General features: G+C 40.2%; 1 protein-coding gene across 3 annotated transcripts in view; it reads right to left on the bottom strand.

Moving 5' to 3' along the window:
* The window catches only part of LOC127378686 (interleukin-1 receptor accessory protein-like 1), a 287,082-nt gene that overhangs the window by 113,985 nt on the left and 147,641 nt on the right, over positions 1-25,456 (bottom strand). For all 3 annotated transcript variants that reach the window (XM_051427826.1, XM_051427825.1, XM_051427827.1), the window contains 2 exons: positions 22,761-22,947; positions 19,976-20,129 (listed from right to left, as the gene is read on the bottom strand). In XM_051427826.1, coding sequence (XP_051283786.1) covers positions 19,976-20,129; positions 22,761-22,947 — 341 coding nt within the window. The remainder of the gene's footprint in view (positions 1-19,975; positions 20,130-22,760; positions 22,948-25,456) is intronic.

Below are 25,456 nucleotides of genomic sequence, written 5' to 3'. Positions count from 1 at the left end.
GCTATTGTACAGTGACTGGTACAGTATTACCTGCCGAAATAATATTCCAACAACCTTGTGCAATATGACTAATAAGCTTGACTGAATCATTGTGATCTGTGCAGTGACAGTCGAGCAGATAGCACCTCTCGAACACTCTGTCTCTCAGCTTTGTACGCTCGCTCTAGCTCATCCTGTTCTTATCACAAACACACACATCTGACCTTCCATATAGCCCTCCGGCTTAAGACCGACATACTGTATGAACCTGGGCTGTCATTGACATTCTCTTTGATCATCGTCGCGAGTTCGAAATGACACCGTGACCCGGCAGGCTCACAGTTGTGATCAAGTAAATTCACAAGGAGAGGCTATGACTGTGAGATACCAACTAGTTTACCTCCTACTCAGTCTGTCGCTGTGCTGCAGCGTAGAGGTCTTAATGGCTCCTCTTAGTTTGTAGTAACCAACATCAGACATCCAGGCTTAACTGATCCAGGTAGAGTCCTGCTCTATTGCCACAGGTCTCTCATCTCTGTTAATATGACTAATATACAAGTGGAAAAAATTACTTGTATTGCATTTTCTTTTTTCTTAAACCACAGCTGCTTGTTAATTAGCGGTACGTCGTGTGCTCAGACCACATTTTAGATCGGGTCTATTTATCTGTAGATCTATTTTGGACCAGGTCTGATTGTCCTTGGGTACCTTTTTTTGATGAGATTATGTACGTCATTTTCAGGTAGGTCTACCACAGATCTGCTATGGATCGGGGTCCAGAAAACGTCCACTACAGCAGCATACTTATTGGCTGCTAGAGAGAGCGCTAATGATATTTCCCGTATGACAGAGTAATTAGCTTTTTTTTAAGGACACGTTCCCACAACCTGTCCTACTTACTTCAGTTTGGATGAAATTTAACTTATGCACATAAATGTCTTAGTGGATCGAGAGAAGGGTAAAATGCAACAAGCCCTCCAAATTAAATGCCACAATATGTTGCTTGTCAATGCCCGCTAGAAGGACACACAGAAGCACTTTCTGAGCTATTGGCAGGACAACATAAACTCTTCGTGCCTTCCAAGATTGACTACATATTATAATGTGACAACACGAAGGTTTGGTAGAATGACAGTAAATACGTGTTGACTGTTGGAAACGGGAAGCAAACAGCAGTCTCTCGTGTTCAAGTCTGATGTTTTGTTGACCCATCAATCCATCTGGACCTCTTCCCTACGTGGACTTTGTTGCTGTTTTATAACGTGACCTTACTCCTCCCTTTTCTAACACCATAATTATTATGGCCACTAGGGGGGCATATTCACTTGAATGTAGACATAAGTTGTTTTGAGGTACTAGCTAAAATGACTGATTCTGTCACAGAGGCTCACAGATGAGCCATTGCGAGCATCCGTGCAAAATTGCTTAATTGAGCATTTTACAGCCTTTAGTTATTATTTGTTTATTGTAAGTGTTGTAACTGATGTATTCTGGTCTGTTGAGAGTAGTCGGTGAAGAAACTAGTATCTCTGCCTTTTCTACCACGGCATGACTGTTGAATATCAGAGCAAAATGCCAGGTCTAGAAAGAAGCCTATCCTTTTTGATTCAAGCTGACACCAAAACCTGACATTTAAAGATGATGTTTTAGCTCCACAGCAGCTACTCTACAAAATCTGGATATGAGACTGTCTCTCCTACATTTCCAAGCAATACAAAACATACTCATCTGACAATGCAAGCTCTAATTCTGTCGCCTAATAAGAGAGATACCATTACACTCTTTCTATGCATTCTGGGCTTCCCTGAGTATGAAGAGCACTATAAGAATCAAATGGGATCTGACAAATGAGAGCGAACACTCGTAAGAAACATGCATTGATAGACCTGCAATAAAGGCTGCAGTTACAAGAATTCCACCTCCAGCCCACTTGTCCCTCTTAACCTCCTGCCAGTGACTGCTTAGTTTTGGTTAAACCCCTGCCGCAAGCTACTAAGTGTTCTCTTGTGTGAGTCAGTAACCTCCCACGCCCCCAACACACAGCCCAAACCCCTCCAAAATACAGACACTCTTTTTTTCTTAATGAAAACAAAACAGTTGACTTCTGTACAATATATTAATTATTTGTCCTGGTCACCCATTCATTGCACTCACCAACCAAAGTGACCCCCTAAACTGGCCAGCCCCCTATTAAAAACTGTGTCTATTTGACTTGAACTCTATCCCAACCTCCTCCTCCTCCTCAGCTCGTTGCCAGTGGCCTGTTTAATTCCTGCTTGGTGCCATTTCTGCACAGTGGCCCCCTATTGCTGAGCTATGAATCCCTTCTCCCAGCTCTGCCACCATGCCTCCCATCCCCCTTCCTTCTCCCCTCCCCCCACCCCCACCCCCTCCCCCCACCCCCTCCCCCTCTTCCTTCCTCTCAACCCCTTTGCCAGTGGCCCTGCAAATCTCCGGAGGCAGGCAGTGCCAAACGTTCCAGCTGTTTAAACAGGTCAGTGGTTGGTGCCGTGTGCCAGCAGGGGTAGCTTTGCCATTGTGGTGCCCTACATTGCCGGTTTGTGCTAACCCCCCTGAATCTGCTGTCCCCCAAGGGAGCTGCAGGGCCAAAACTGTACTGGTGCTCAGCTGAGAGATTCTGGATTTACATGCATTTTATTGCCTCAGACGCTTTTTTTTGTTTCCAACTATTGTATTGTTGAAAAGAAAATGGTTTTAAGGCTTGATGGAAAAAAAAAAACAGGGCTGTGTCACAATGGCATGAAAATACACTAATTTAAGCTGGCAGTGTAAAACCACTGAGTGTGCAGAATGTTAGGACAGCCTGCTCTTTCCATGAAGTAGAATGATCCAGGTGAAAGCTGCAAACCTTTATTGATTTCACCTTTTAAATCCACTACAGTGATTCAGGGGAGATGTGCTATACATAGATGAAGGGAAGAGGCAGAGACATTTATGCAAGATTTAAGCCTCTGGAAAAGGGAGACATGGTTTCTGCAAAAAGTGTAACTCATTACAAACAAAGCATTTCTGGCATTTCTTGTCTGGAAAGCCCCATTGATATTCTACCACGACGTACAGTCAGAGAAGGGGAAGGTTGGGGAATTTCTGCAACCTGCATTTATTCCATTTTCTGTGCCATTTAGTTGAAGATTTCAAAGAACCCTTTAAAAGGTGGGCCTTCTCATTGGAAATACGTTCTAAAATAATGTTTCTCTCCAGAAGATGCTGGACAGGTCACGATAATCTGATTTCATGGCAAAATGAAGGAGAACAATGAATTTTTCTTTAAAGTTGCGATAAAAGGAGAACAGTTCTTTGATCACTCCACAGAAGTTTGACTACACAAAATCAGACACTGAAATCTAAAATTATTGTTTCACCTCATAAAAGGTCAAAGTAAAGGTCACCTTTTATGTTTGAATTAGATTTTTTTTTAAAAGGAGCCGAGGAGATGATGTACCGTAAGAAAATGCAATAAAAGGCTTTATTCATGTGAACAGTATTAGAGCTGAGGGTAAAGTCGGTTTGATCAGAGTGGTTCCACAGACTGCAGGTTGGCTGTAGGCAGACGGCTGATGAATGTTAACTAAAGCAGAATCTTTGTATGTATATGAGATCAGTCCATTGAGAGGCTATTTGCCAAATCTTCTCATTGTACAGTAACAGTCGCTCATTAAAAAGGAGACCTGATGCCCTCAGGGGCTCCAATTGTTTTTTTTATGAACGCTGTTGTCAAAACACTCTATCGCTCTCAAGCAGATTTTTAAAAACAAAAGGAATTAAGCCTACATAGTAGCTAAAAGATAAATAAAACAATGCATGGCTGGGGCATTTGCACAAAATGAACAGAATGATAGTAAGAATATAAATAGATTTATTTTTCTGTATTGTCTTGGCCTCCAAGGGAAACGCATACAAGCACTGTACAGCAAACATGTTTTCCAGCAGAATTATGCAGCAACCCCTGCAGGCTAATTAGTACAGAATACTACTGCATTCATGTTGGGGGACAAAAGAAGATACGTGTTTTACTCAGAATAACAAGATCTTTCCTTTTTATTGTGACATCTCCTTCCCATAATAAAAAAGAGAAAATTAAATAGTTTTTGTTATATCAAGATTCTTTGCCATAAAGAAGAGAGAGAGAACTCAAGAGAACTTTTCTCACTGTAAGATCTCCCATTCTTCTTGTTTTCATCTTTATTGCATATTTTGTTTTTTTTATTATTATGAGATGGTCTTAAAATTATATTCAGTGATTGTGTTATTAATATGTTTCCAGTTTAATGATCCTCTGTTGTTATGAGAACTTTTTGTGTTATAAGTTTTATCTCATAATAATGCTGACGTCTCTTATTATCTCTTAATATGTTCTTTACTCTTCAACAGAGTCATTTTGGGGCCTAAGTCAGAGTCTAAAACTGCACTGATTGTTTATAAGGCAACTTTGGGGCAGCAGAACAAGCTATTAACACAACATCTGACATATTATCACCTTATAAAGTTTTAATGGCAAACATATTAGCACAACAATTGCCTGTTTACACATTCAGCCAACACAGAGCTGAGTTTTTGGTGATATTATATGATTTCTCAGTGGTTTTGTCACTAGGAGCAACTTCTTTCCAATTACAGATATTTATTAGAAAAATTCCAATCTAAAAAATATCGATTAGTGCAGCTTTAAACACAGAAATGGCATATTCAAAAAACCTCACATATTTAGTTCAATGAGGTATGGGAAAACACAAGAAGGGAAACACAAGAAGGGAAAACACAAGAAGGCCAAAATCAGCTTTCTACTGTAATGTCAGAGGGGGGCACTTAGAGCTAATGATAGGTCTGCCTGTGTATATATTGTAAGAGATAGTTCATTGAAATTACAATATAATTTAGACATGCCCCAGATCTGTCAGAGAGGGAGCCGAGATGTATTAAATCTAGCTCTATAAGCCCACAACTCCATGTGAGCTGAATATGAATTAAGCATTTTTGAAGTAGACAAGTGACTCCTCATTGAATATATGGGGGTGGCTTCGCTCTCTCTCATCTCTCTCACTCACACACTCCTCCTCTCTCAAGCTCTCTTTCATATCTCTGCATGTGGCAAACACATTTCGCCCACAGACGCAGCTGACCAGCCACCTCTTTTCCCCTCGTGGACCTGAGCCGCTCGCCCACAGACATTCCACATCAAAGTTAATTTCCGGATTTGTTCAGATGATCAAGCAGTATGTGAGTGAGGTCTTGGCTCTGCTGACCCGTGTGATGAGGCCCACTGCTGCGCACAGGGGACACTGACACCGGCATGGGCAATAAGTTCAGTGAGCGCGTGTGTGTGCGATTTTGCTCAAAACCTGACTTGATACCTCCATCACTGTTAAGCATGACAGCCTCGCTCCTTCAAGCCAAAGTGCGAGATCAGTTTTCACAAGCTAAATCAATACGGCGCCCGCGCGATCCATACAACCCACATATGTGGTAATGATCACTCATGGTGGGCGGTGACGGCTGTTTCAGCCCGGGTGCCGGATTTTAATTGGCTTCTTTAGCTGACAAGGAGAGCAAGGACCTTTTGATTTGGCCAGACTGTCACAGAGTGAGCCTTAATTGGACTGCGGACAAAACATGAGAGAAACACATTACTTGAAGTGATGATGCATGAGCCATTGTAATTTATTACAGAGACATTGTAATCTGAAATGCCATTAAATTCAAAAATGCCTATTAAACTTTAAAATAAATTAGGAACTGATTGTGTTATGAGGCACTTAAGTACTCATTGTCAAGTCCTGTATGTCTTTTGCTTGTAACATAAATCAATTTGTTGATCACACAGCAACTAAAAGGAGGAAAAAGCTGTGGAAAAAAACAGAGGAGGAAACAGGATGGCAGACTGAGAGTAAACAACTTCTGCAGAAGTTTGCCCATGGCAAAGAACAGCCAGCTCTCCTCCAATAATACGAACGCACACGTCAGCAAGCCACAGACGACCTCTGGTAGGATTTACGTGAATGCAACTTGTTGACAGGAAATGACCTCACCTGTGGAACAAACATCACTGAAGAAATGGCAGCAGGCTAAGGCCTCCGTCGTTGCTATTGTTATTTTTTTCTAGACGGAGAAGCAAAGAACCCCGGAGGCACAATGAGAGCCTGGAATGTTCCGTCTGTCACAGCTCTTATGTTGCAGCCATTACCTGTGTGAGGCCAATAAACAACAGATTTCATCTCGGGCTGAAAATGTCTTTCCTGCCTGCGTGGCAGGTTACTACTAGGATAAATGGGCATATACAGTATATGGCTTGTATGTACTATACTGTACCATTGTAGAACTGACACCTAAATGTACAGTGAAAAGCACAAATCATTCTTTAATTATAACTTGTGTGGCTCCCTTCAACCAATGCCGCCACTTCTGAGGTGGAAACTCTCGTGCTGGCAGGAAAATGGCTCTGAACTGTCACCCCCATCACCCATCCACCCCCATCATTTTCTCCTCAATCCCTCATTGTAAACTCTCCGTCTTTATTTTTTCGAAAAAGATTGTGATAAATAAAAGAAAAAAAGCATTGCTACACTGCAAATACGCCGCGAGTCACTGTTCTGCCCCCGCCACCCTCCTTTTAAACTTCAACATAAGCCTGCTTTAGTGCCATTAAAATAACTTGTCATGACAGTGTAGCCTGGGAGCAGTGCAATCAATTTCCATTACATCAAGGCCCAACTGGGCATCGCCACTGAACTAAGCGCTGGTAAGCAATCTCCCTGACCGAGGGTTTGTGTGGTGGCGTGTCTGTGTGTGTGTGTCAGTGTGTGATGGGAGCAAGAGGATTTACTTGACTAACACAAGCTTCCATTTTCCTCCACAAGTTCCCTGTCTTACCAGTAGAGGGACTGAAAATAATAATAATCTTTCAACATTCTATTTAAAGGGACCATTTTGTCTCCTGGAAACATTTTAGTCACGTTCCAAATAAGGAAACAAGCCTAATTTTCCATCATAACATCATGTGAAATTATCACCAGCTGAACAATTCAGTCTCGTCTCAGTGCAGTGAGTCTCTCCCTGAAGTGATTTAGAATGCACCTTTTGTAAAAGACCAATCTGCAACTAATTAACATCAGAGTAATTTATGCCACAAAATTGATTTTTGCTCACTATAAATTATGCAAGAGTACCATCCGCCATCCCTTCCCACCTTCTTATCTCTCTGGCGGAATCAGTGGATTGACATGTGGCTGAAGTGTCCTTGATGGGGCATTTCTACAAACTGTCAGAGATAGGGGAGGCAGGAGAGGAGGGAGAGAATATCTTTAAGGCTACAGACGCATGTACTTGTGGCTTTGAGAGGAGCTATAAATCACTCAAAATCAACCTAACAACAGTGAGTACAGACACTTAAACACAGCATTAAAGTAAAAAAACCCTTGTTTAAACACACATATATGTCCCTAAAAAGTCTGGTTCTCTAAAAATCTTAAAAGCCGTAAGGCAATTTGGTTCCCTACATCTCTTATTTCCTTCCCTTGCTCCATACTGCCGTGGTGTGGAATTACATTAACACTAGTTTAGCAAAGATTTTCACATCTCCAAAGCTAAGGCACTAAGTGAGCACTAATTAGTAGAGCGAAGGCATTAATTATGTAACACGTCATCTTAATTAGCAATCCCAGATGTACAGTGTGTCAGAGGAGCATTTGTAAGCACAGTTTGCTAATTGATAGATATTTGACAAGATGTATGACAGGAGCCCACTGCAAAGGTGACAGTTGGTTTGAGGAACCCAAATCAGCTAGAACAACACGGAAATTCTTTGAAGGTGAATCACTTCAAGGACGAATAAGTTGACGTTGAGAAAATATATCTAAGTTCTCTGTTATTCAGGCATGTTATTTATTTACTTACAATGTAAAAAAAGAAATAAAAAGAATCAATATAATGTGCAGTAAAGAGTAGATGGTGCAGGAATACATTTATTTTTATTTCAATCTGATCTCAGTTTCTGAGGAAGCAATATTCATCAACGTATCATGAGGAATATGTCAAATAGCTGCCCACTGTTAGTAATTAGGGCCTATAAGCTCTTGATCCCACTTTCATGCTGAGGTATTACTGTCAGGGAGTCTGTCTTCCTTCTTAAAAAACAAAAAAAGACCAATCAATGTGCTGCTATAGCAGCACAGGCACCAGACCACCTGACCTTTTTTGCATTTTTGCACCATCTGTTCAAACCAGCATCACATCTGTTGCTCGGTTTCACCTGCTCCACTAAGACCTGGTCTCGTAGGCAGAGAGGTTTTGGTAAATATTCACTGAAAACTGTTCTAGGTTCAGGTTTTTATATACAGACTGATTTAATCACACTTTTACACAAGCGCTGTGTCATGAGGATGTAAACGATGAGGGCTACCCAAGTGCACCTGACATTTTTGTTTGCCATTTCATGCATCCATGAGCGACATGGGCAAAAGAATTTGGCAAATTATTGTGTGGTGGTGACTCATTGTCCCAAAATATAAAGCAGAGAAAGCAGACTGAGACCAAATAACAGGTGCCTAAGTGGTTTGGTTGATGGCCAAAGTTAACATTCAACCACAATGCAACCCACAGGCAACAGACGATTTACAAAATCCCAGGTATCCCATTGCCAAGGTTTACCTTAATTCAGGGCATGGGGATTTCATTTCTTGGTTAATGTTTGGTTAGATGGTCTATGAAAATTTCTGGCATGAACACCAAACACATCCATCCACCACGCCCACATCCAAACCTTAAGAAAGGCATCAAACACTGGTCGCATATGACACAACTCAAAACACCTGCATCCGTTCCTTTCTACTCTATGTTAGGGCACATAGTGGTTGATGCATGTCAGTGCTCATTAGGGTTCTGTTCTACTTCCCCGAGTTGACAAGAGACAGCTCTCCATAAAAGCCCTTATTTCTTCAACCCTATTCATTCCCCACATGTGCACATCCCGGCTACTGTACTGTACTACTTCTTTCTATATGGCATGACACGCTCGGTATGTGTTGCCTCATCACATTAAGGACATTACTTTCTACACTGCAAGTGAGGACATAATCATGAACTGCTGAATCGCCCTATTAGGAGAATTTTGAGGGGTACTGGGTGGCATAATGTGTCATGAACTAAAGTGATAAGAAAGATGGCATTCAGTTAGCTTGGGCTGCTTCTACAGCTCATGCAATAATGATGCCACTATTGGCAAAACTGAAAGTGGAGCAAAAAAAAAAAGTGGTCTATGGATGTCTAGTCTCGGTCAATCACTCAATGTTTACTGTAAATGACCAAATCACCCAAATACCAACATCGTATTTTGGTAGCGAGCTCCAATTTCAGGTATTAACACACCTAACATGGAACAAGCATGTCAGACAGAAAACTCCAACATGTGCTGCTTGTGACAATCTCTGCAAGAACAGTATTTTTTTTAAACCGTTCCTGACAATGGTTTGTACATCTATACAACTGTAAGTGTCCAGATACTTAGCACTAAAAATGCATTAAATCCTCCAGTCCACCCTTGCTAGCCCTGTGTCCTAAATCTTGTGACAAAACGCCAAGGGAGATAGTCCTTTGTTTGCTTAAAACCGCATTTGTGCCCAGAAAGTGCCACCTCATCAAACAAGGGGACACTGATCAAAGTCATCTCACCTTGTGGAAAGCTGGCCAAGTCAAACTAATTCCTGGAGCTCTTCCTCGGCAGTTTGTTCATGGGGCTCAGATCTGCCAGGCCGAGCCAAAAAAATAAAAAGACGTTGCCAATTACCTGTCACTGTTTCACAGCAGCAAACAGCACCACACAAATACTGTAGATGACCACAGGATATAGAGGGAGACAGGGAGACACAGGGAAGGAGATAGCTTTCCCAAAGCTCTGTGTTCATTCATTCTTTATCTTAGGGATTCATGACCAAATCATGATGTCGAAACCTCCTTTTCATGCAAGTATAGCTGTTTGACACACACATTTCTGTACAATTACAGCCTGTACTGATACACAGTAACCAAGTAACCACTCCAGTCTGAGAACACCGTGCTCTGCACATGCTTCATGCTCAGATATTTTCTCTCCTGTTTCGCCCACTTCCTCCCCTGCTGTAAGCTCTGCAATCACATCTCCTGTGTGCTGCTCCTTTGATGGCGCCGGCAGGTGGAAACCCACCGGGATGCTGAGTGTGCACTACAGTGTACACATGCTGCTGCTGGATTGATCAGAGCACAGGGTTGACTTGACTCGCCGGGTTGGGTGGTGATGGCAAGGGAACGCATAACAAACAGCCTGCCAAATCACGGGGTGAGGAGGGGGGGCATCGCTGAAAACATGGGAGTTATGGCACACAGCTGGACACAGTCGAGAACTACAGCACAGACTGGGGGAATTTTAAGGTGGAAACTATAGAGTAGAGCCAAAGCACATAGTTGAAGCATTATTATTTAAATCAATCTGATGTAATGGGAATACAGCATGTAATCAATCACTTATTAAGCACAAAAAAGTGTTATCTGATTCCAGCTTCTAAAATATGAGCATTTGCTGCTTTTCTGTTTTATAGAATTATAAAGTGTATACCTTTGGTTTCTGCAGGTGTGGCAAGGTTGTGTACTCCCCCTTGAAGGGTCCAAGCTACCCAAAGCAACCCCCTTGTATTGTTTTTAATAACAAAACTGAATCTAACGAGGTTAATACAACTAAAGAATGATAAATAACTGCAATTGTATGAATATATGTAATGCAAAAGGGATCTCTTTGGTCAAAGCTCATATGTCCGAGAGAAGAATCAGCATATATGCTTTTGTTTGTAATAAAGATGTTTTGGTGCTAAGCCTTAGGTCCGACCGCAGTGTGTCTAAATAGATTTGATGTTAAAATAAAATCACTGCGAGTGATTAACAGGCAGGTTTTTATTTATGACATATTTTCTTCATCAATTCATTAAGTGACTGTAGTCAGCGCATTTTGACCTGGTAATTCATCTGGCACAGTCCAGTGTCCATTCTGTTGCTTCTCTTGAATGTGATGGTGCAGTGGAAGTTGTGTGTGCCTGCTCCTGTAGTGTTAATTACCTGAAAGGACAACCGCGTTAATCTTGTGAGCCGGAAGTATTGCAAGGATCTTTTGTGTAGCTCTGACTGATTGTCAGTGATTTGCTGTCTGTAAACTGGCATAGTGTTGTGTCTATCTGCACTACAGTAAGAGATAAACACACAGTCAGTCTTCAGCCCACTGTAGCATACACATGCATATTTGCCAAAGGGTAAAACACTGATGATCCACAATGGATCCACAGCTTTATTAAAGATTTCTCTGGTTGCATAAGAAAATCTTTTATTTAAAAATACACCTGCCTCATCAACCTAAATCACAAATAAGAGCTCCAGCAGCAAAGAGTGCACATTCTCCACCATAAATGAGACCCAATTATGTCATAAACTAAAATTAAATTCTGACATGTGGTATGGTCAGTGGTGAGAAATCTTCCCTGGAGCACAGCGAGTAATGAATTGAAGCTGAGCAAAATACAAAAACTTCCTTGTTAATAGTGGTGAATGAGTGAGCTGGTGCGTGACGCCTCTGTGAAAATAATTTGTTCATAACCTCTGGCCTTTCCAGCCATTAATAAAATAAAAATATTGGTCACGTGAGTTTGAGGTAATGAATTCCAACTCACTGTTTTCGAAGACGACTCTCGCTGCCAGTGAGGCTTTCTAAAGGGCAAAGCAGTCCAGTGCAGGTCTTAGCAATGTACAAGGCTTTTACTGTTTTCTTACACTATTTTTAGTTGTGCCAAGGACTGTTTCTACAAGGTAAGTCCTCTGCTGAAATTCTTTCTTTGACCTCTATGTATCTGTCTCAGTAGAGGTCGAGGACAGTTTAATAAAAGGAAAAAGCCTAAGGAAGAAGCTAGAAAAACATCTATTTGTATTGAACAGAAACAATAAATGTCCTTGATGCAGGATTAAGGACATTTTTTTTTCCGTCTATATCTGGTTCAGCCTTTCAGCCTCCATTCACAATACATAGATCTCCTTTGACCACCTTATATTCACAAAGCTTTTGTCCATTTTAGAACTGTATCCAGACCTCACGTTGCAATATGTAATATTGATTTTTAAATGATGTTATCATGGCTATGTCCTTTTTCAACAAGGCCTTCAATTTGGTCCCATACTTGACTATACAATTTAGTTGGTGACAGAAGAAAAAGAAAGGAAAAAGCCACTGTCAACGCCCAGCTTGAGACTTTCCATTACTGGCTGTAAAGCAAAGCCTCAGGTTCTTACCTTTCACCTCTGATTGATATTTGGTCTTGACTGGGGTATGAGAGTATGGCAGAGGTGGGACGTGACAAATGGGGGGACAAGGACTGAGGCAGAAATGGAGGTGATAAAAAAGATGGTATCATAAATCTTAAAATACAAACACCATAATAACAAAAAAAATACCTTGGCATTTTAGATTTAGTATTTTTGTTTTGCATTATTGCTTCTGTTTGGTGATTTAGTGGATTTCTTTCTTAGACAGACACACAGTATCACATTTGTAAGATGTCCACCTCACCTCTCTGGACGCCCTCATTCAGTACTTCATTTAAGAAAATAAGCAGCAGGGTACATGAATAAAATCATTCCAATTGATCAAAAAGCCATCCATCCCACTTTAAGAGCTCTTCACTCTGCCTGAAGTGCATTTCATAACAGTGCACTGCTTCCTCCTAGCAGGGAATCGGCACAGTGACAGTAAACACTGTGTCACGCTGGTGACCATTCCTCCTTCTTTCCATCCTCGTCCATCACTTATCGCTCTGTCACTTTTTTCCCCACTTATACAAGATTATATTTTTTTGAAAAGGTCAATCAGTAATGGAAATACTATTTAAAAACCCAAGTAATTATAAGAGCTCCATCACCCACACTGTTAATGTGGGTCTGCCCATTCAATGTGCTATAGTAACTGCAGTGTGAGCTTTACAGTCTGGCAGGCATGCACCCTTACACACAGACATATTGTGCCATTAAAATGCTTCCCTCCTCTTCATTTTTCCCATCATGCTATTCTTTGTTTTATCATGAGAGATAAAAACAAGCTTGGTTCAAATGCTCATGGAAATGCCAGAAGGTTAAAAAAAAAGAAAAACTCTAAAAAGGTGCCAGTGGCACTGCTTCCGAACACCGTGAGGGTGTGAAGATCATAATACTACGTCAAGGTTATGACATACAAGCAGACGTGAATTTAAATGAACCAAGCACTGAGACCCACCAAGTATCTTGGTGTATTTCTTATAAGCCACAAATACAAATCTAATGGCTACAGCACAAAAACAAAAGAAGACATTTTTAGCAAGTTAACCTTGCCCTGTTGTAATGAATAACTCTCCCTCTTGAAGTCGAAATGCACCATCGGCCACAGCAGGAGGCGATGAATTCAAATCACAGCAGACTTGCAGAATAATGACAAGCTTCATTGTTATGTATAAGTAGGTCTTCTAATAAACTGACAAAATATCAAAGGTAATGAAATAAAAAAAGATGCAAAAATTAATAAACTTCATCAAACGCCTGCTGATTACAAAGATTCCCAAGAAAAGAAAGGATTACTTTCTGAATCCACTCACTGCATCATCTTCTCTCTTCCACCGGCACCTTGGCCAGATTAATCATCTTCCATCAATTAAAGGAGCAATTATATTCCAACCTCCTTCATATGCTAATGAGTCAACTCAGGGATGGGACAGGAAATTGGTAATGGCCACCAAATGATGCTGGCAGGAGATATACTTTGCAGAATAGAGGTGTAAGAGAGGCGGTAGTGTCATACTGAGCCAGAGAGGTAAACTGTTTATTAGGATTAACAAGGCTCTGTTAGCATTTAGTGTTCACCAAATGAGTTCATACTGTGCATGATTTAATACTGGATATTTGGAGTTCTACTGCTGGTTTCTACTGCTTGTGCCACAAGCTGTTCCTCTCACTACTGCCACCACAGCAAATGCCATTTTTAAACTAAAGTCGTTTAGCTGTTCATGGAGAACAATAGACTAGACTGAAGTATGAAAAATCAATATGTTTCAGCTTTAACAGCATTCATCATGGTGACAGGATTGCATATATTATAGATAATGACATCCAAGATGTGCCAGGTCAGGATGCACAAAACAAAAACGATGTTCAAAAGAAAGCAAACAAAAGTTTACCCTAGGGCCTCTGATGCCCATATTGGAGGGACTTATGGTTGTGAGAAGCTATTTCATAATTTAAAATTGTCATCTTCCTAACACAGCATGGTAAGCTAGCACCAAAGCCCTGCTGTAAAGACTAGTTAACATGCTAAAATAGAGGAGTAGAACAGGAAGTAGTATTAAAAGTAAGGAGCTGCACAGTAAGAGTTTAGCTAAATCATGCTGCTGGGTCATTAAAACCACTTCTAGTTTAATTCTAGATATCTGTTTATATATAGAAATCAACACATTGTTGGCACATGGGCAATCTTCCCAAAGATCCTATTTACACTAGGTATTAACATAATTTATCTGGATACACTCTCTGGATAATGACATCTGATCATCGGCTTTTAAATGGGCCATTAATATGTTGTAACTGGATCCCAATTTAGACAAGAAGTGCAAACATGTTGAAATGGATCTCAAAAATACATTCCATTTATCCTGATAACTAAATGCACTGATTATATTAGTGATTACAAGCATCTTTAAAGTAGTGTGCACCTTTTCTTCTTTATTGCATTTAGCTAACAACTGGTTGGTAAATTTGTCCTGTCATGTTCCTAAAAACACGTGAAAAGCCACTGTGAAAGCCACGATTAGTCTTGTTCTCTTCTTAAAATTCATGTTCTAAACTTGTACTGCACCTTTGTTATTCTTTATTGTCTACATTCGCAGAAAATAGCCTCTAGCTTACAAATGCACGGCAGAAAACACATATCAAGGGAAAGGTTCCCATCATTCAAGAGCGGTGGCTGAGCTGAGGAAGCAAAATTGTTTCTTTTCATTTCCAACCAGTCAAGTCGCTGTGCAATAATATTCAGTGGTAAGCAAGACACTGAAATAGAATGGTGTTATCCAGCAAGAAACCATTGTTCACTAGAGAGATTGATTTTGAATGTGCTAGACTGAAAGACCGTTGAAAAGAGCATCGCAATGAGAATCACTTTAAGCCACAAAACTATCTTACAGTAGATCAGGCTTAAAGACATGAAAATGTCAAGTGAATGCATCAGGAGAGATATTTTCATGATTGTTTGCACCCCTCTCAGGCTTTTTTGGCTATTTACATACTCATGCTGGAAGCCCTTCCCTTCCCCCAGCCAAGCACACCTCATTGCGTGCTGGTTCAAAATAAGAAAAGCAGGTTAATAGCATCAGTCCCAGCTCATTTGCTACACTGACAGTCTATTTTACACAGCAAAGTTGCTGCTCCCCTGTATATCTATTTCATCACTGCTCCTTTATTCTGCAGTGTTTAATCTAAGACATCAAACGGCACAACCTTACAAAGAAGTCATAAAACCCCAAATTTCATTTAAAAACGAATGTCGCTTCCAATTACCCAGCAAGGGAGCTCATTATGATTTTAGCGGTGCTCATTATAATCAAATGGAATCTGACCTTTTGTCCCATTGCACTGCTGTGAGAGGGCCTGTAGGCTGTTGATAGAGGGGGGAGTGACAAGAGTTTTGATGGTGGACTGGAATTATCTGTGGGAGGTTGATGATAATATTACATAAAGGTTCATGTATACTTATTCCAGATAAGAAAAAGAATAGTATGCAGATGGAAAGGTCAGGTCTGAAGCACAGATCTCTATTTGGAATACTTAAAGCCCTTTCCACTGCAGGAATGATGACAATGTACTGTAACAATATGTGTGGCCCTTTTCAGATTCAGATCTGTTTCCATTGTTTCTTCTCCACCTTCTCTGGGGACAAGTTCCTGGAACTAAAGTTTTGCACTGCTCAGGAGGTGATGCAAGTTCCAGGTACTGTCAGGGGTTATCGTCAGTGTTGCAGATCGTGATCGATCAGATGTGCCATCACATCACAAGAATGACTATAACAAACACAATTTAATAAACAGCATTTTTACCACTGTCTCTGTATCGACTAGGACAACCAATACTTCAACAGGGAATGCTTGCTGAACAATCAAAGATGTCCAGGACCTTATCCGTCTTATTCTTTTTCTCAGTGTTCAGCAAAAATGGGGATACAATACACAAAGCCACACAGTAAAGGGAAATATTTGATAGATTACCCAAGATAAGAGAAAAATAAAGAATATGTTACATATAAACTATTAATCAAATGTATAAAATAAAATTGATAACAATATAACAATAACATTGTTATGTGCCCCGCAATTGCTTACTGTACTCGCCTCCCACAGTTTGCATTTTCAATGAAATATATCCAAAATTTGCAAATTTGCAAAACACAGTTAAAATGCAACAACAAACCCTGAAGCCTCTGGTTAGGGGTTGTTAGGTACCTAAAGAAATTACTAATAATTACAATACGTACTATACTCTACTGTTTTTAATGGCTCACTTTTGAAAATGCTTTTTTGTCTTAGTTGGTTCCAACTGCATACTTCTCATTGACCTAGATGGGTATATAATGGGGATAAATGGCTGACAATTTCCTCAACAATTGAACCCTAGAATGCTTGTTATCATGATTAATTGTGAAAATTAGACAAAGTTGAGTGTTTTGCACACACAAGTAATGAGTATTACAAACAGTTGGTGATTTGTTAATTTTTAACAGTGGGAAAGGCCCAAAGGGAGGGATAGAGCTCGGGTTAGGGTGAACCCCATAGGTCTGTATTTTCAGCAACACGGATGCTACTGAATGACCATAGAAATATTACAGAAATGTTGTAGGAATACTAGAGGCAGCAGTGAGTCTCTATGATCCTCTTGCTCTTCCGTGATGTTGCTGCTTGTCACTTAGATCACAAAGGTGACACTACTCTAGAGTATACATAACATAGTATAGAATTCTGTATTTTTATAGTATATAGTTTAGAGTATATTGTAGATCCAAGAAACTGACTGAGGGGTGTGCCTGAGAGAAAAAGGCACAATTACAAATCCATCTGCAACTTCAGCACCATGGACAGCGCCATGGATTTATCAATACACAGTACAGACAGCACAGTTAGGCTACTGAGGTTTCAAAGCCACGGTTGCAGCCATAGATTCTAACTTGCACAAACCTCAGTCAGATAAAGGATCAATAAGCCGAACCTATTTAACTAAACAACCCCTCAACCACAGTGCACTCTCTAGGGATAAAGAGGGGTGACGGCAGGTTAAAAAGGGGGATGGTATCCCCCCCTCATATCACCCACTGATTACAACTGGCGGAGGAAGCTTAGTCAATATGAAATCAGTGGATCTATGAAAGCTAGTGTCATACATTTTGACAGGGTCATCATTAATTGTTGATAACGGCGACGTCAAGGTGGTGAGAACAAAAGAGCGATTCAACCCAGGTCATTAAGCTTGCGCATTTGCTTGTCTAAACACCGTACACAGTTTTTTTCCAGAGGAAAAAATCTCCGCCCTTACAGGACGTGATGTGTTTCATGTGTACTGCGGCAGCAGCAGCAGCAGCAGACAAAAATAGAAGGTAGATCAAAAGAACTGGGTAGTTAGCATGATCAGTACAGCCACCGTGGCTGCACAAAAGAAAACACCACATACAAAAACTCAAAACTTCTTCAATCGAAGGCAGAAAATAAATAAATAAATCCAAAACTCATAGGGAAGCAATTCTGCCTAAAAGGAAAGAAACCAAGCCAAAATCAGAGTGAACACTGGTATTGCTCTCCAAAGATAAAAAGCCCTCCAAGTTCAGAAAGAACAATGAAAACTTTCATTACACTTTGTTACCTCGAGACAAAATTGCATCTTGTGTGTGAAACTATTTATTTGCATCTCTGCATCCTAAAATCTACATATAAGTATATCAATATACTATTGCACCACTATTCAACCTCCTACTACTTTATTGCATTATTTTCAAGTTCCATTTTCTCTACAAAATTTAAAGTAAATTACCAGAGTGGAATTCTGCCAAAATAAAAGAAATCACTTCCTTTTCTTTCACAAAGACTGACTTTAATATCACTCCATCCTTTTTTTGTACTGCTTAGGGGTTGAGAGGGCTAGAGCCTATCCCAGCATGCATTAGGCGAGAGACAGACTGGTGGACAGGTTGCCAGTCTATTAAAAGGCTAAAAAAAGAGACGCATTCACATCTACAGGCAGGCTGGATGTGGGAGAAAACCCACACAGACACAGGTGGGAGAGTATATTTCTTTCTAAAAAAATCATAAATGTCCCTTCTACTGCCATTGCCAATCATCAATCATCTTTTGCCACATGTTTTGAAATGCTGAATGTCCTCAAAGTAGATGGAGAGATTAGGACTATTCCCCCAGGATGACATTTTGAGGCTGGCGAGAAAATGATTTATGACTTTGCTCGGCCTTCACTGGAGTCTGTCTTTGTGTCTTTAAAGGGACTATAAAGTGTAATCAGGTAGCAGTTAACAGTAAACACTTTGTCTGACCCTCACACCCACAGTGAAGGATGGCAGCTGCACTGAAACGTAACAACTCCTCTATCCATCCAAAACCTCTTCACTTCTCTGTTTTGTTTCAGTCTGCGTCATCCTGCATTTGTTTCTATTCTCACAGACGTGAGCCACCGCGGAAAATGTGAGCCCAGCCAAATGAGTCACAGAGAGGAGGAGCTGTTGTCGTGTGAAATCCTCCGAAGCACACTAACATTTTCACTTTAAAGAACGTGAGCTCTACTTTTAAATGAACATTTGATAATGGAGCAGATCCTTATTATAGGGTCATTTTAAATGGGCCCTGGTGCTATTATTATTTCTCTGATGATTCACTATGTTCAAAGCTTGGTATAGGAAACTCTAACACAACAGCATAATAAATAAAATAGTTTAAACATTCTACAAGGAGTTTTAAAATGTTTAATGTGACCCACATAAACAAGACCATCAGCAAGAAGATTGGTTATTTCTATATAGTCATTCTTTATGGCTGCCACCAGCTCAGATTCAGTTGGATTCCCCTTGAAATCAATGAAAACACTACCGCTTTTGTCCACAGGGGCTGCAAGAATCAACACAAAAGTTCCTTGTAGAGACTATAACTAATGCTATTTAAAAAAAAAATTAAGTCAATATTAGCTCTGTGTTGCTGTTTATTGATCACAAGAAGCTTTTGGACATCAGTCGTTATACCAACTAGAATTAATTATAATCAGATAAACTACAAAAACAAACAGAAGTGTATAATTAAGTTTTACATTTTGGGTTTTCCCTATCCACAGTTGTGTGTGTGAACCTTGGCAGTGACAGTTTCAGTGGCAAGCAATCTGTCACCCACTTTAGGTTCAGGCTTAAATATTTCAACAGCCTTAAGAAAAAGTGCTGAAGTGGCTCTGTGTGAATTCCACTACTTAGCAATTAAAGCAGTCCAGAAGTCACAGAGACAGCGACGCCATTGACTGCAACACTTTGCCAAAAGGTGCAGGGATCAGCTTTAAAAAGCTTAATTTTTAAACAACAGCAAACACCCACATTTTGTTTGCCAACTCACAGCGGAAGAAACGCAATGTGTAGAAAACAATCACCAGCCACCGTGCACAAAGGCATGTTCAGTGATAATCCAATGAGGATAGTCTTTTGTGGAAACACTTTTTGTTTTAAATGCATTAAATATAAATGTATATTGAGGCTTTCAGTGTACAGTTACTGACATTCCTTTTTGCTGTCGCAAGCACTGCAGCAGTTCAAGCTCTCTGTACAGCTTTGAGTAAATGCCAGTGTTTCAACATTTCAACAAAAGGGAGCAGCCATGATTCTGCAATCAAAGAATTTGCAGCATTGAAGAAAAGTAGAATTTTTCTTTACCTGTGACGGACAGCTCAGTAGTCCTCCGTACCACAAAGTTCCCAAACTGTAATTCGCAGGTGTAATTCCCAATGTCATCTTCCCGTACTTCCTTGATGGACAGAATATCCCTCCTCCTTTCTATGGTTTGTCTCCACTGCTTTGGCTTGCATTCCTTTATTTAAAATACAGAAAAAGAACATGGGGACACAGCATGTTAGACTAAAGTAATACACTGTGTCACTGTTGGTGTTCAAGTGTAACTAATGTTTAAAATCAGCAGGAAACAGACTTTTACTTCTATGCCCCTAATCATTATAAACAGAGAAGAGACTTTTTGTTTTGTCATATTTTTAAGCATATTGGATGAAAACAGGTTAAATCCATTGAGGGCTCTTTTGGAACTGTCATAAACAACTACGCCAGTTTTCCACACTGTTATGGTAGAGAGACCTCATATCAACAAGAACCTTCTCTAACTATGCCAGAATTAGTTAATTAGAATCTGAAACTGTTTCAAACAGTGATTTATCAGATTAAATGGCTATTTGTAATTCCATTATCGAGATTATGTGCTAAATTGTTAGTAGCCTAACTGCTTGCTAGTTTCACAGTAGTGATTTGCTAAATTAGGTAGCATGACAACATCCCGCATGAGTCTCATTTCAAATGAAAGGAGTAGGAGAGCAGACATCTTGAATTGTCAACAGCTGTGATACGGTCGCTTACAAGTTGATCCTATCAAATACTGTGTGGTGTGTGGTGGACCATTATTTTCTAATCTTATAAGGAATGTCTGGATTCAAGAGTGTGTAAAAGTTGTCTTTATGTGTGTGATCAGTGCAATTTCATCAATTAAACACTACGTTAGTTCAAGCAGAACTCTTAAGTCAAGCTTGCATCAGCTGACAGTTGTTTCATTCTTGTTTCAGCATCTGTGGTTCAGTGATACACCAGCGGATCAGTTGTCAGCTGGCTAGTAACAGTCAATTATACTCAAACAGGTGTTATCTAAGTCTCACTTTTACTCTGCTGATACCTTCATGTCAACCACTTCTTAACTGTTAAGGCTTTTAGTGTGTTCATGTAGTCTGTTTATAGCTATGTTAGAATTATGTATATTTCATGTGTCCAAAAAATTATTCTTTGTTTATCTTTCTACTGCAGTAAATCATTTTCGAGTAATAAAATCTAGTTTTCCGACATGCACCCCCCCAAAATGGCAGCTGTGTAACAATAGCCAATCAGAATGCACACAGATTACTTGCTGCATCCTTGACCTGGCCTGGACAACTGGACTTGACTGACAAGCTTTTCATCCAACAGAGCTCATATTAGGCTTTGCAACGACGGCATGTCTGATCGGCTGGTTTGTTCACTGCCTTGGAAGTTTCATTCATAAACAGAGCGCCTGTAGAATACAAACACGAGTTATTAGTGATTTCAAGAATGTTTTTTTCTATTATTTCCTAGCTTTAGCAAAAAACCATTGCAAAGAAAAGTTTTGGTTAGAGGAGAATGCTTTTTATCAACCTGAGATTTGGTACACTTGGGGACAAGAAGTGTGGCAATCAGGAAATGTAAAAAAAATAATTGTGTATTTAATGTCTCATATTTTCAGGGAGATGAATAAATTCAGTAATTTATATATTTAATGGTACAAGACTCTTCTTCAGTGTAAACCATTAACCATATTTCTGCGATGTTAGCATGATAACTTATTAGGTATTAAATAGAGATATTCAAAATCATGTGGAAATAGGCTGCTATTTTTCGTATTGGAAACTTCAACATCTTTGGATAAAAAAACTGATGGCACTGTAGGTGATAACTTGTTAAGCATACATTTTACATATATTTTAGTGTTTAGTGTTAAATACTTGGAAGACAACTCCCGATACGGTATAAACTTCGAGTGAAAACTGTCAAAAGTTACAAAAAGATTAAAAACATTGCACACTTTAATTTAAACTTCAGCCTTTTCTTCCACCAGTACTCAGGGGACACCACACAATACACAGCAATCTCAGGTTTAATATGGGTTGAAGACTCTTATTCTATATTTCTACAGCATACTGTCATGAGGGTGGTGAAGTGAGTATGGACGTCCAGAAACAGCCGAGGCCTTTCAGATTTTGGGCCACAGAACACCTGAGGCAAATGAAACTGGGGCACTGTGGGTTTGGTTCCGAACTGTGGTCCAAGAAAGACCTCCCAGAATTCAATCAGCCCCCACTGACAAAGCGAGAGCCAATAACTGGAGGGTGTGGAGCCCACAGTCATTATCTGCTATTTTAATTTGATTCAGTGGGAAACCAAAGAAGCACTGTGGCCACCTAATCCAGCACACATTCACGTTTGATGAATTGGCCCCCGAGCTTCATCTAACAGCTTTGTCAAAGTGGCCTGTCGGACACGGGAGGTCTTACTGGGTCAGTTACACTGTGGGCGTCGCAACTCTCCTTAAGGAAGAAGAAAAAGTTTAAAACAGAAAGATGTGTACGTATAAAGCCAATAGGTTTATTTTTGTCGGTTAATTATTTATTTTTAGTTTCACAAGTCAGAGAGAAGATGATATTTAAAGCTAATTAGATCTGAATATAGCTGACCTTAACTAGGTTATTCAAATAAATGAAAGGACTTGCTGTGATGTAACTTTTTAATTTTAATTGAAAGGTCCTATTTCTAATAATGTGCATGATGGGTTTCTTTCTTTAGACTACATCTTGCACCTCTCCATTAAAAAGAAAAAGGGAAAAAAAATGTAATCAGTGTGCAAATAGCAAATAAAAATAGCGTATCTTACCTTGTACCACACAATCTCAGAATCAACTCCCGGCTGTATATAATCCTCAATGCCTGGGCAGGTGATTTCTTTGCTTTTGCTTAGTTCTGCCTTCTCAAAGAACCTCATTTTGGAGTTGTAGCAGAGGTCTGTGTCATTCTCCGCCACTGTGAGAGACATGGACACCTTCATGCAGTATGTGGAGTTCCTGCAAAAATACAAAGTTAATGAATCAGTCGGAGAAATAAATGAGTTTGTATCATATTGAAGTCTTGCCAGATGCAGCAAAAGAAAAGCTGCCAGCAGTCCATCTCTGGCTTCACATAAATTCAGAGTCAAAATCTCCACAAGGCTCATTCATTAGATTCCATGTGAATCACTAAATGCAGCAGAGGGAGATAAGTCGAAAGAAACCTTCCTGAGGAAAGCAATTAATCATTTTCACAACTTGTAAATTCTTTTAGGAGAAAACTTTCCTTTAATGCTGAATGTTGAATCATCATCTCCATCATCATGACTCTGAATCTGGTTCATACAATGTTTTTTCATCAATTCAGATATGAATACCAGTAATTCCTGATGAGCCTACCTCAAAAAAACTATTAATGGACAACTGAAAGTGTGAGTGTTTAGTCAGTTATATATACATATATGGTATACACGTGTGTGTATATGGGGCAGGGACATGGGCGGTAATATGGAGCGACAGCTCCGAATGTCAACAGCACTTGAAGATTGATTGAGCCTTTTGTTTTCACGTGTTAAGCAGATACAGTTCGAGCTAGCAGAAAATTACTTTCTACAATTGATGTACTGTAACTGCTCAGGTCATACACATAAAGAAGAGAATTTATAATGCAAAGGAGAAGGGGCGTAAAATGCAAGATAACTTGTAATGTTTGGAGACTACATGCTTGCCTGGGCTCTCAGATACTGGTGAATATTCATCCACGGTGGAATAAACATTTCATTTTACTGCTTGCTATCGCAGTATACCTTCGGTGGATTTGTGCTGCCACTGACGCTTGTCTCGTAAATACTAGACCAATGTGGGTTGAACGTTTTCATGTGCATATGCAGAACCTTCAGATCCACTCCTGCCCAGGAGAGCAATGCTCCACAATCACTAGAAGGGAGGAAAATATACAGCTGCTAAACATTTACAGCTAGCCTGTTTGGGTCATTAATGGGACAGTGATTTTGAGATTGGATCTGCTGCTTGAGTAATTCTTAACAGAACATGGGAATCAATGTGTTTATTGATTCACTGTGAAAGTTGTGCTATTTGAAGGAGGGGAAAAGAAACAAAGGTCCTTGATGATCAATGAATTCAATAGAAGCACCTTTTCCTTGCCCAAACTGGCTAATAAGACTGTCATAATTGACAAGTACTCTGGCTTGACTGCAGCAAATCCCTCCTGGTTAAAAGACCAAACAAATTGGCAGTGTTTAGGAAAATCTCATTGCTAATTTTCCAACTAAAGCTGGTTACACAAATTGAGCTGAACCAACAAACAATTACAAACATGTTAAATCCTTACATAATTGCGCAGCATTAACTGCCTCGTGGATTAGCACAACACACACTGGTCTTCGCTACAGTGATGGCAAACAATCCCCCGCCCTTCGAACTGGCCAGCACCGCACACTCCGCTTACAGTTAGTGTGCCATTTTCATGAAGCCCGGATGCAAATGTAACATGATGTGGAGATTATCCCAGACAACTTCTACCAGATGGACACCTGTGCAAATGAGATCCCACGGTGCGCTCTCTTCCCTGTTAAATATTCTGGGCAGCACTGATAAACTCGGCCGCTGGAAGGGAGAGAGAGAGAGAATTGTGTCATCTGCTCCGCATGAGTGATCGATGGTGTAGGCCAACACATTGTCCTACGATGTCTTTCCAACATTTCACATCCATCACGGTCCCTTTTGAGTCTGAAGAGCCAGGTGATCTTTTGACTATTCACTCAGCAAGTGTAATATTCATGAAGCCCATCCAAAGAATGAAGCAGGAAAATGATCCGACGCTCCAGAGACTCGAACGTATTCTACGCACTGAGCATTCAACACTCGTGGAACCCTTTCCGTACGGCACATACAGTGAAAACAAGCTAGGTGATATCATGGCATTAATGGGCGAGAGTGTCTGTCAAATGTGTCAAACTGAAGGGGATATGCAATGTCGTGGCAATGATAGATAGCATCCTGCATACATCAACTGAGAGAAGAGCCAGGCTGACAGCTACTGTATATAGCTGGAGGGCAGGCAGAGGACTTGAGCTGCAATACGCAGCAAATGCAGTGAAATTATGTGCAATGGTCAGTTAGGAGTTAAGCGGTCTCCTGAAAGGATTATGACTGGCATACTGTGGAAAAACACAGCATTTCTACTTACTGCAACACGCTCATGGGATTCAGCATTGCTTAAAATTGGTGGTTAATTTACAGATTTATGTATGTCGCCATTGCTACTTTCAGAGCTGGATCTCTCCTAACCAAAACCATCCACCATCTAATACGTGTTTTTTTTTATGTTTTATTTTATTGACTGCCAATGAATCTACCCCACCAGCAGATGAAACCAGATGGAACTTGCCCTTTAACTCGGCAACTGTTCTCTCTGATATTAAATAATAGGCAGCAGAATTGATTTGAAATTCTCTGGAGAATCCATGGCACCTGGGGGGAAATTAATGAACTAACTTAATGAATC

The sequence above is a fragment of the Dicentrarchus labrax genome, unplaced genomic scaffold (assembly GCF_905237075.1).
Source record: "Dicentrarchus labrax unplaced genomic scaffold, dlabrax2021, whole genome shotgun sequence".
NCBI lineage: Eukaryota > Metazoa > Chordata > Actinopteri > Moronidae > Dicentrarchus > Dicentrarchus labrax.
The sequence above is the reverse complement of the archived record's forward strand: the minus strand, read 5'-3'. Positions and strand labels throughout refer to the sequence as shown.